This window comes from Zonotrichia leucophrys, chromosome 27, assembly GCF_028769735.1.
Source record: "Zonotrichia leucophrys gambelii isolate GWCS_2022_RI chromosome 27, RI_Zleu_2.0, whole genome shotgun sequence".
Taxonomy (NCBI): Eukaryota; Metazoa; Chordata; class Aves; order Passeriformes; family Passerellidae; genus Zonotrichia; species Zonotrichia leucophrys.
The window spans coordinates 3,805,165-3,816,879 of NC_088196.1; the positions used below are offsets into that span (position 1 = coordinate 3,805,165).

The window sequence follows — 11,715 nt, forward strand, 5'->3', positions numbered from 1 at the left end:
CACCACCGTATTGGGAAGGTCACGGCGGCTCCGTGAGCACGCAGCGCCGCCGTGTCCCTGTGGCCGACGGCAGAGCGGCACCACCGGGAAGAAATTCCTCGCTCTGTGCCGAAACGCTGCTGAAGGCCGCGATAGAGCCCGGCTATACTGCCGGTCCCTCCCCGCCCCTTCCGCCATATTGAGAAGGTCAGCTGACCCCGGCAGCCGCCATATTGGGAGGGCTGACGGAAATCTTGGTTGCCGCCATGTTTGGAAGGTCAGAGATTGGCCCGAGCTGCCGCCATCTTGGGAAGGTCTACTCCGCATGCAGTGACGTCATCGACATCGGGGCTGTGACGTCACTCCCACCATTACCTCAATCCCTAGCATGACATCACAGACAGGTGCCGGGACAGACTTTTATTGGGGCTCCCCGCCCCACCCCCAGCTTGATTATCTTTTTTTTTTTTTGCCTTTTTTTCCTCCTTTTTCTTAAAAAATAAATGTACAATTCCGGACAGCGGCGGTACAAAATATACACGTCTGGGGGGAGGGGAGGGGGGGCAGGCCACACATACAAAAATAGAGGGGATGGGGGGGAGGAACATGACCCCTCCCCCCCCCAGGGACCCCTGTGCCCCAGCCAGGGGAGGGGGCAGGGGGAGAGGGGGATGCGCCATGGGGGTCCCCAAACCCACCCCTCCCAAGGGTGGGGGCAGCACCCAAGGGCCGGGGCTGGGCAAAGTGCGTCAGTGCTGGGGGGCTCCGGGCCCCCCGGAGGGGTGCCGGGGTTTGGGGGTCCCGGGGGGGCCCCCCCTCACTGGCTGCCGGGCTCCAGCTTGTAGGAGAGCTCGAAGAGCAGGTTCTGGTTGTCGATGACGCGCAGCTGCCGCACGTAGGCCTTGGTCTGCAGCTGGGCCGGGGATGCCTCCAGCTCCAGGCCTGGGAACGGCCCCGCAACGGGAGACGGGGATGGAGGGATGGGGTGGGAGTGTGGGAATGGGATAGAGGGATGTCAGTGTGGGAATGGTGATGCAGGGATGAGGATGGAGTGTGGGAATGGGATGGAGGGATGGGGATGGGAGATGGCAGTGTGGGAATGGAGAGGATGGGGATGGAGGGATGGGGATGGGAGTGTGGGAATGGGATGGAGAGGATTGGGATGGGGATGAGAGATGGCAGCATGGGGATGGGGAGGATGGGGATGGAGGGATGGGAGATGGGAGTGTGGGAATGGAGGGATGGGATGGAAGGATGGGAAATGGCAGTGTGGGAATGGGGAGGATGGGGATGGGGGGATGGAGGGATGGGGATGGGAGTGTGGGAATGGGATGGAGGGATGGGAGATGGGAATGTGGGAATGGGATGGAGGGATGGGAGATGGCAGTGTGGGAATGGTGATGGAGGGATGGGGATGGGAGTGTGGGAATGGGATGGAGGGATGGGGATGGGAGTGTGGGAATGGGGATGGAGGGATGGGAAATGGCAGTGTGGAAATGGAGAGGATGGGGATGGAGGGGAGGCCGGGATGGAGGGATGGGGATGAGAGGTGGTAGTGTGGGAATGGGCGTGTGGTAATGGTGATGGAGGGATGGAGGGAGAAGGATAGAAGTAGTCAGGCATGGCAAGGCAGTGGTGGGAATGTGGGTATGGAGGGGTTGGAGGGGATGCAGGGGATGCGGGAAGGAAATGGGGATGGCAACGTGAAAGTGGGGATTGAAGGATGGAAAAGATGCAGGGGATGCAGGTGAAGAGATGGGGAGGGAATGGCCATGTGCGAATGGGGATGTGGGGATGGGGATCCAGGGATGCAGAGTGAAGGGATAAGGGGTGAGGATGCAGGGATTTAGGGATTTAGGGGTGCAGAGACATGGACAAAGAGGTGTGAGGACGCTCTGGCCACTTCCCCATCCCTCAGGGGCAGCACCGCAGGTTCAGGGCCATGTGGGGCCCCCCTGAAGTGCCCCCTCAGTCCCAACAGTGCCCCCCCAACCCCGGCAGGGCCCCCCCAGCCCCAACAGGGCCCCCCCACATCCCAGCAAGGCCCCCCAGTCCCGTCCCCACTCACAGAGGGGGCGGCTCCGGTACTTCCTCACGGTTCTCACTTTCTCAGCGATGCAGTGCTGGGACACAGAGAGAGCCCAGAGTCAGCCCCAGCCCCCCGAGACCCCAGCCCAGCCCCCCAGGGCCCACTGACCCCTCCTGCACACCCCCAACCCTCAGGGACCCCCCTGGATCCTGTTCTGCACCCAGGACGCCCTGAATCCCCCCACCCTCCAGAGAGGGGAACCCCAAACCCTTGGGGAGGGGGCATCCTCCAGCTCCTCAGGGGGTTCCTCAGCCCCTCAGGGGGTCCCCTCCCTCCTGCCCTCATCCTGGGGGTCTCTCTGCCCATTTCCCCCTGGAACCCACCAGTTTCTCCACATTGACCAGCCCATCCAGGAGGGTTTTGCTGCCTTCATGCAGGAAGGTCAGATCTGGGGGAGAGAGGGGGTGATGGGAAGGGGTCCCATGGGGTGTCAGAGGGACCCCAACCCACCCAGGGGAAACCCCTGAGACCCCCCCTCACCTTTGAGGATGAGAGGCACGAAGGGGATGAGCGGGGGCTTCATCTTGGCCAGCACCTCCCGGTAGGTCTTGTGGTTCCTGCAGGGGTCCTGGGGGGAAATGGGGGGGTCAGGCTTTGGGGGGCTCCCCAGGGGTGCCCTGGATCCCCCTCCCCATGCTGGTGGCCATGAATATGAGGTTGGTGAGGGGGGAGAGGGGCAAGGACAGCCCAGGACACCCTGGGACACCTCGGGAATGCCCCCAGCTCAGCAGCACCCCAAAAACCCCCAGGAGAGACCTGGGGACCCCCCCCAAACCCCCACAGCAACCCCCACACCTCTCACCCACCGTCAGGTTCTCAAACTTCCGAAAGAGATTCTTGAATTTCCCTGGGAGCTTCTGGAAGACAAAAAAAAGGGGAGAGGGTGGGCAGCGTCCAGCAGGGCCAGGGAGCACCAAAGAGAGGGGCAGGAGCATCCAGGAGCTTCTGGGAGAGCCCAGGAAAGGGTCAGAGAGCGTCTGAGGGGGTCCAGAAAGGTCTGGAAGCATCCAGGGGTGATCTGGGAGCATCCAGAGGAGTGCTGGCAGCACTGAGGTGAGGGTGAGAGGTCCTGGAGGGTTCCAAGAGTGCTCAAAGTGGGGTCTGGAAGAACCTAGGAAAGGTCTGGGAGCAGCCAGGGGTGGGCATGGGCACCCTGAGGGTCCTGGGAGCACCCAGGGGTGGTTAAGGATGACCTAGGGATGGGCTGGGATTACCCAGGGATGGTCTGGGATCACCCAGGGATGACCCAGGGTTGGTCAGGGAGCACCCAGGGATGGTCTGGGAGCACCCAGGGATGGTCTGGGAGCACCCAGGGGTGGTCTGGGAGCACCCAGGAAAGGGTCAGGGCATGAAGGGGGCACAAAGCTGGATGTGAAGCTGCAACCAAGAGGGCACCAGGGTGGGTGACCCCTCCAGCCCCTGGGCACCCCCCAAGGGACTCAACTCCTTGTCCTTCTTGGGAACTGACCCACAGGGACCCCCAGGGCCCAGAGGGAATCTCAGGATGAAGCAAACCTTGTCCCACAGAGACCCCAGACCCCACAGGACTCCCTTCCCTCCCCAGCACCCCCTGGGTGGGTGGGTGACCCCCCCAGGGAAGGCTCAGGGAGCCCCTGGGGGTGCTCAGAGGGGCACAGGAGGATGGGGGAGCACGGTGGGATGGGGGGCACGGCGTTGCTCACCTCCCAGGTGAGGCGCAGGCGGCTGATGGCGGCGTTGTTGAGGCCGATGACGATGGCGTAGAAGGAGAGCATGTCCTGGTTCTGCTTGCAGCTGGGGGGGGGACAGCGTGAGGGACACCCCAGGGACCCCTGGCAGCCCCCCCTGAGCCCCCCCATCAGAACCCACAGCATTCCTCTGGCTGCCACGGATGGCTGGTGCCAAGAGACCTTGGCACGGTCAAAACCACCTTTTGTACCTTCAATTTCAACCCCTGGAAAAAACTTCCAGCGTTGTGTGAGGATTTACAAGCCACAAGAGTTTGAGTAGAGTGATAGTGAATTTGGCACAGTAGAATTTGGGGGTTTTTAGAATGGGGGTTCAAGAGGCAAGATGGAGGAATCTGGGCGTGTCTTGTCTTTCTCTTTCCTGTCCTCCATCTTCTGCTGTGATGGTGGCACTTCTGGATTGGTTTAGAGTGGAGACAGAATGTCTAACATAGGTGACATGTATTGGAAAATTATTGTAAATAAAGTACACGTAGTTCTTAGTATGCTAAGAAATACCTATGCTTTATTTTTCTTTATTTTATACTTATTTTTAATAGTAATTTTTATACTAGATTTTTTTATACTTTTTAGTATAAAAAATTAGTATAAAAATACTAATTTTAGTATAAAAAATTTTATTTTTAGTTCTTAGTATACTAAGAACTACGTATACTTTATTTTTTTAATTTTATACTAAATTTTTTATACTAGTTTTTAAATAAAAAAATTTCAATTTTGAGTTCTTAGTATACTAAGAACTACACATACTTTGTTTTTTTTATTTTATACTTATTTTTAATACTTATTTTCTATACTGGTTTTTTATACTAATTTTTATAGTATTAAAAATTAGTATTAAAAATTTTAATTTTGCTATAAAAAATTGTAATTTTTTTAGTTCTTAGTATACTAAGAACTACATATACTTTTTTTATTTGATACTAAATTTTATACTAATTTTTTATACTAATTTTTTTAATACTAATTTTTTTCTTTTATACTTTTTATTTTACACTAAAAATACTAACCTGCTTCAAATCTAGAACTAGTATACTTTATTTTTTTATTTTATACTAATTTTAATACTTATTTTCTATACTGGTTTTTTACTAATTTTTATAGTATTAAAAATTAGTATTAAAAATTTTAATTTTGCTAGAAATAATTGTAATTTTTTAGTTCTTAGTATACTAAGAACTACATGTACTTTTTTTATTTGATGCTAAATTTTGTACTAATTTTTTATACTAATTTTTTTAATACTAATTTTTTTCTTTTATACTTTTTATTTTACACTAAAAATACTAACACTGCCTCAAAGGTGGTGAGTGTGCCACGACAAACCTCAGACAGAATGTAATAGATAAGAATAAATAAACAACCTTGAGAACCAGAACAGAAGAATCTTGGGCTTCTTCTTCAGTTGTGGGGCTGGGAGAAAAGGACTTTAAAACACCTTGGGGCCTGCTCGGAGCCCCCGTGCCCCCCGCACTCACATGGCAGCGATCTTGATGAGCTTTTTGAGCAGGTGGGCGCGCTTGCCCAGCGCCTCGCAGAGCAGCAGCTCCGTGCCCACCCAGTGCTGCACCTCGCTGCAACGCTGCAGCAGCAGCTCCAGGTTCGCCGTCTCGCGCCGGCCCCGCTCCCCGTGGAACACGTAATCCACAAATTCCACCTGCCACGGACACGTATTAGAATTATTATAAATTTTTTAATGATTTGAAAATTATTTTTAATTTAAATTTATTTTTTTGTATAATTTTTTAAAGCTAATTTCTTTTTTTAATCGAAATTTTAGTTGTTTCTAAAATTATTCTCTGATGGTGAATAGTTCTGTGACTGCAGAAGGTTGCGCAAACGTTTTATTAAGCTATACTATAGTACATATATACTAATATATTAGCTATATATTAGTATATATATTATATTATATAGTAAATATATTATATTATATTATATTATATTATATTATATTATATTATATTATATATATTATATTATATAGCTAATATTAGCTATACTAATACTAATACTATTGCAAACTATGCTAAAGAAAAAAAAGCATATACTATACTACATATATACTAATATGTTAGCTATATATTAGTATATATATTATATTATATTATATAGTATATATATTATATAGCTAATATTAGTTATACTAATACTAATATATTCAAAATTATACTAAGAAAATATAACTATATATAAGGAATATTAGAATATATAATATAATAATATGCATAACTATAATATATAAATAAAAAATATAAAATATATAAATAAATATGTAAAAAAAATATTATAAATATATATATATAAATGTATAAAAAATGATATATAATACTATATATATATAACTATACTAAAAATATAAAATTATAAATAAATACTATATATATACTACTATATATAGTACTACTATAACTACTATATATATAAATGTATAAAAAATCTATATATAAATAACTACTATATATATAAATGTACTAAAGAAAAAATATAAAACTATATATAAATATATATATAAGACTATAATATATATAAAACTATACTCAAGGAAAAACTATAAAACTATATATAAATAAATAAATATATATAAAACGATAATATATATAAAACCATACTAAAGATAAATATATTACATGATATATAATTAAATAAATATAAAACTATAATATATATAAAACTACACTAAAGAAAAAATATATAAAACTATAACATATTAAAAGCTATACTAAAGAAAAAATATATTAAACTATATGAAAATAAATAAAATAAAAACATTAATATACACTATCTATACTATTATATATATATATAAATGTGTGTGATTTATTGTGTGTGTGTAAAAAACTATACTAAAGAAAATCTAACATCTTTACCCAACACACACATGGCTCCAACTGGTCAAATGAAATAAAACCACCATCCCTAGAATCTAACCAACAAATCCCTTTTAGCAAACAATCTCCATAACACATTCCACAGTGCAGAAATGGAGATAAGAACTGTTTTTCTTCTTTCTGTGAGCTTTTTCACAGGAAAATCCTGGGAGGGAGAATTGATCATTATTATTATTATTTATTATTTTTATACTCTGTCTGTTCAGAGGACACGTGGATCCCACGCACACACCCCCGTGGGCCCCGCACCTCGTGGATGCAGCGGAACAGCTCCCAGTGGAACGCCGTCAGGTGGTTGGCCACATCCTCGGGCTCCGCTCGGTGGATCTCGGTGTCCCCCGGCACCACCTGGATCTCCTCGGGCAGTGGCACCTGTGAGGGGACACTCAGGGCTGGCTCCCCCCGCTCTGCACAGGGGGTGGTGGCAGTGCCAGGTGTTGGGGTGTCCTCAACTCACCAGAGAGTCGAAAGTGTCCCTGGTGCAGGCGAAGAGGTGGCTGTTGATGCCCAGCGTGGTGAACACGCACTCCTCGCTGGGCTGCAGCACCGCTTTCTCTGCCGAGGGGCACAGAGAGGGGGTCAGCACCGGGAGGGATCCCCCCAGCCCTGCCCGCAGCCCCCCCAGCCCCACGGGCACCTCCGGACGAGGCCATGGTGACGAGGATGAGGGCGTCCCCGCGGGCGCTCTGCTCCTCCGAGTACTGCAGCTTCTCGGTGACCGAGGCCAGGATGTCCTGCACCGAGGCCGAGAGGCGGCTGCGGATGGTGACGTACGAGTGGTCGGGCATGTACACGCGGCAGAAAACTGGGGAGAGGGCGGGGGGTCAGCGCCGGGCACCCCCACAGCACCCCCGGCACTGCCCGCTGGGGAAACTGAGGCACGGAGCAGGCACGAAGCAGACCCGGTCCCATGGTGGGTCATGGAGGGGACTCCGGTCCCCCTCAGGTCCCCCCAAAGTCACTCACTCTCGTCAGAACCCCGGAACGCCACCCGGGTCTGCAGGCAGGAGTCGATGCGGCGGAAATGCCGGAACAGCGGCTTCACCTGCTTGTTCGGCGGGGGGGTCTCGTCCGCCACCCTGGGGGGCACAGACAGGGCTCAGACAGGGCCCCGAACCCCGGGGCTGCACCCCGAGACCCCAGGGTGGGCACAGGAGGAAGGTGCATGGTGAGGGTGCGAGGGGAGCACAAAGTTGGATGTGAAGCTGCAACCAAGAGGGCACCAGGGTGGGTGACCCCTCCAGCCCCTGGGCACCCCCCCAAGGGTCACAACTCCTTGTCCTTTTTGGGAACTGACCCACAGGGACCCCCAGGACCCTCTGCCCTCCCCAGGGACCTCCTGATCCAGAGGGAACATCAGGATGAAGCAAACCTTGTCCCACAGAGACCCCAGACCCCATAGGAACCCCTGGGAACCCCTGAATGATGGTGATCCCTGGTCCCCCCAGGGACCCCCGACCCCAGGCACCCCCAGGACCCCCTGACCCCCTTCTCACTTGAGCTCCACAGTCTCCACGAGCTGGTGCAGCTTGATGATCTCGTCCTCCAGCTCGTGGTACAGGGACGTGTCCTTCATGATGAGCAGGTAAAGCTCCTGTGGGACGAGAGGGGTCAGGACCGCGACTCCCGAGGCTGAGGGAGGGGGGGACACGGGGAGGGGACACCCACCTTGATGACCTTCCCGGCGCTCTCCTCCTCCTGCAGCAGCCCCTTGTAGGTGTCGAGGAAGTGCAGCAGCACGGCCAGCACCGCCCGCTTGCGCCGCAGCCCCGAGCCCTCCTCCCAGCGCGCCGGGGGGCTGCCGGCCGCCAGCACGAAGGTGCCGCTGTCAAGGAGCTGCCACGGCAAGGAGGGACCCCCGGCCACCCCCCAGCACCCGCCGCACCCTGAGGGTCGTTGTGCCCTCGCTCGTGGCACCACACTGCCCACCTCACCCTCAAACCCATACCCACCCTCGTGGCGCCCCAATCCCCTTCTTGCTGCTCCTGTGAGCCCCCCCATAGCACCCCGCTGCCCTCCCCACATCCCCCTTCTCCCTGCAACCCCCGTGCCCGCCGTTTTGCCACCCTTGTGCCAGCTCCACGGCACCCTGGTGCCCATGCTGGTGATGCCAACTCTTGTGCCACCACCGTGTCCCCTTCATGGCCCACCCTCACCGCACCCCAATACCCTCCTGGTGCCCAGCCGCGGACCCCTCCTCACCCACCCCCGTGCCCCCCAGGATATTGCTGGTGCAGCTGCTGCAGGAAGCGCTCGGTGGGCAGGAACAGCGAGTGGGTGAGCACGATGTCATCCAGCAGCGACTCTGGGGGGACAGGGGGCACATATGTGGGCACACCCCCCTCCCAAATATCCCCCCGACACCCCCCATGCCCGGATGGGTGAGGGGAGCCCTGGTAATTCGCAGGGTGACACCGGGAGAGGCCGAGCCCCACGCGAACCCCCCCGCGCCGGCGCTGACTCAGGGCCCGCTCCCAGCCCCGGGGCAACCGGGCCCGGCCGAGCCGGTGTGGGGGCAGAGGCGCCGGCAGGGCGGCACCGGGGCCGCGACGCCCCGGCACACCCGGGAGAGAGCCCCGTGAGAGCCCGGCCGTGGGGCACGGCAGGACACGGCAAAGGGAAACTGAGGCACGCAGCTTGGGGACACCGGGAGCGTGCCACAGCCGGGCTCTCTGGGTGGCACCGCCCTGGGAAGGTGTTTTGGGTGAGACAAGGGCCTGGTATCACTGTCTGTGCCCGTCAGAGCTGGCATCAGTCACCGCCAGGACCTTTGGACGAGGCACCGCTCCCTCACCTGGCACCAGCACAGCCCTGGTGCCCCGGGGATCCTGTGGTGGGACCCCAGAGCCCTTCCAAGGGCTGACCCACGGAGGGGCCATGCAGAGCATCCACCCAGCCACTAACCCGGTCACGGAGCAGCGCCGAGCCAGGGCAGAGCATCCCCTGACGCTCCCGCGCCGGGCACAGCACCCAGGGGGCACCAGCTGCTGCCGAAAGCGGGACACGCAGTCTGGGGCACAGGGACAGCACGGGGCACTGCCAGCACGGGGGGCGCAGCTGCACGGCCCCCAGCTCCCCCAGCCCCTTCCCAGGTTCTGCCTGCGGGGCAGGAATTGAACACTCCCCCCCCTCCATCCCTGCCTCAGTTTCCCTCTGCAGCACTCACGCTGTACCCCAGATTCACAGGGATGTTTTCCCCACGTCGGGACCCCCCTGCTGGCTCCTGCCCTCCTGCTCCCTGCCAGCCCGGGCACCACCAGGCCTGGCAGCGTGCTTGTGCAGGCAGCACCTGGCGCTGCCAGTCCCGGCTCGCCCCTACCCGAGGGCTCCTCTTGGTGGTTGCACCCAATCCCGGCCCTGGCATGGCTGGAGCAGGGGCTGGCAGTGCCCTGGGGTCCCTGAGGGTCTCTGTTCCCGGCAGCCGAGGGGGATTGGCGGGACAGGGATCCCCGCGGTGCGGGAAGGCTCCCACACCCACCTGCAGCCAGCCTGGCACCCGCCCAGCCCTGACACCGAAACCACCGCGACACCCGGGCACGGGCAGCCGCGGCGGGACAGCACGGGCAGGCCTGTGCCACAGGAAAGGGGCATCCAAGCGGCCCCCCCTCCACTGCAGCTCCCGTCGGGGCTAATTTTAGCACCAGGAGGATGCTAAGGACCATCCAAGCGGGAGGTGGATGCTGCAGTGACTGCCGGTGCCCGGCCACCCTCGGCACTGCCACATCCCCTTGCCAGCCCCTCTGCCGAGCTGTCCTGCCCACCCCACCGATTCCTGCCCACCCCTCTGCCCCGGCGGGGACCCAGCTTTGACCTTGTCACCCCCACCGGGCACCGCTGTGCCCTGCGCGGGGCCGCCCGCCTCACCGGGCACGCGTGTCCCCGCACCCACCGCGCTGTCCCCAGCCCGGCATCCACCGGCGCATCCCCCCCGCAGGCAGCGGCCGCCCCCGGGCTCTCCCCGCTCCGCCGCATCCCCCGCGCTCCCCGCGCACCCCGCCGCCGGTGCCGGCGCTCCCGCAGCCCCGTACCTGCCCCGCAGCCCCTCCCGTGCTCAGCCGCCGGCAGTCGGTCGAGGAGCGCGGCCAGGAGCCGCTCGGGGGGCGCGGGCGCGGCGGGGGCGCAGCCGCAGCCGCAGCAGCACCGGGCGGCGGACGGCGGCTCCGGGCTCGGCGGCTCCCGCTCCCGGTCCCGCTCGCGGTCGCAGCCCGGTGACGGGTCCTCAGGGGAGCGGAGCGGAGCTTCGGGCGGCCGTAGCTCCAGCCAGCGGCCCTCGCCCCCCGGTACCGGCCCCGCGGGCCCCGCCGGCTCCTCGGGGGAGGCGGGCGGGCGCGACAGGCTCTGCCGCCGCGGTGCCGGCACCGAGCCCGGCCCCGCTACCTGCCCCGGCGGGGCGGCGGGGCGGACGGGCAGGTGCGAGCCCGGCTTCTTCAGCAACTTCTCCAGCGGCTTCATGGCCGCCCGGGCGCGGCGGCGGCGGCGGCTCAGGGGCCCATCGGCGGCGGCGGCGGCTCCGTTCGGCTCCGTTCGGGCTCGGGCCGCGGCACCGCTCCCCGCCCGCCCCGCACCGGCTGCGCGCTGCGCCCGCCCCACACCGGCCCCGCCGCCAGCACCGCCCCGCCCCGTTACGGCCCCGCCGCCGCCGACCCCGGCACCTGCCCGCCCCTTTCCCCGCACCGCCGCCGCCCCCGGGCCCGCCAACGGCACCTGCCCGCCCCCTCCCCTCCGCACGCCGCTCGGTACCGAACCCGCCCCGGGGCTGCGGTGGCACCGGCTCGCAGCAGGACGCGGTGCCCCCCCCGCTTCCCCGCAGCCCCGCACAGGTGATGCATTCCGCACCCCCGCACCCATCTCCCCGCATTCCCCTGCCGCATCCCCCGGTACCACCACGCTCCCCCAACACACACACACGGTACAGCCCTGGGGACACAGCCCCGAGCCTGTCACCCCCCACTGTCACACACCGCGACAGGGGGACACAGGGGCACAGCCCTACAGCCCCCCCGCTGCCTCACACCCCCGTGCCCGGTTC

At 57.0% G+C, this 11,715-nt stretch overlaps 1 protein-coding gene across 1 annotated transcript; it reads right to left on the reverse strand.

Annotated features, from left to right (window-relative positions):
* Positions 1-384: 384 nt before the first annotated feature.
* RAPGEFL1 (Rap guanine nucleotide exchange factor like 1) lies at positions 385-11,251 on the reverse strand. Its single transcript, XM_064733897.1, has 15 exons — positions 10,715-11,251; positions 8,913-8,991; positions 8,355-8,505; positions 8,183-8,280; positions 7,653-7,765; positions 7,324-7,491; positions 7,144-7,241; positions 6,936-7,058; positions 5,274-5,452; positions 3,751-3,841; positions 2,875-2,925; positions 2,549-2,636; positions 2,392-2,456; positions 2,048-2,102; positions 385-921 (listed from the first exon to the last, which is right to left on the reverse strand). Exons 1-15 carry the CDS (start codon positions 11,136-11,138, stop codon positions 797-799), a joined length of 1,908 nt encoding a protein of 635 aa, XP_064589967.1. The 5' UTR covers positions 11,139-11,251; the 3' UTR covers positions 385-796.
* Positions 11,252-11,715: the final 464 nt, after the last annotated feature.

Excerpts from the sequence above, each read along its gene's own strand:
- RAPGEFL1 (XM_064733897.1), bottom strand. The coding sequence starts at position 11,138 with ATGAAGCCGCTGGAGAAGTTGCTGAAGAAGCCGGGCTCGCACCTGCCC. Across the intron at positions 8,506-8,912 it reads CTGCAGCAGCTGCACCAGCA|CTTCGTGCTGGCGGCCGGCA; the intron begins ATATCCTGGGGG and ends TGACAGCGGCAC. Across the intron at positions 8,281-8,354 it reads GCGCCGGGAAGGTCATCAAG|GAGCTTTACCTGCTCATCAT; the intron begins GTGGGTGTCCCC and ends CTCGTCCCACAG.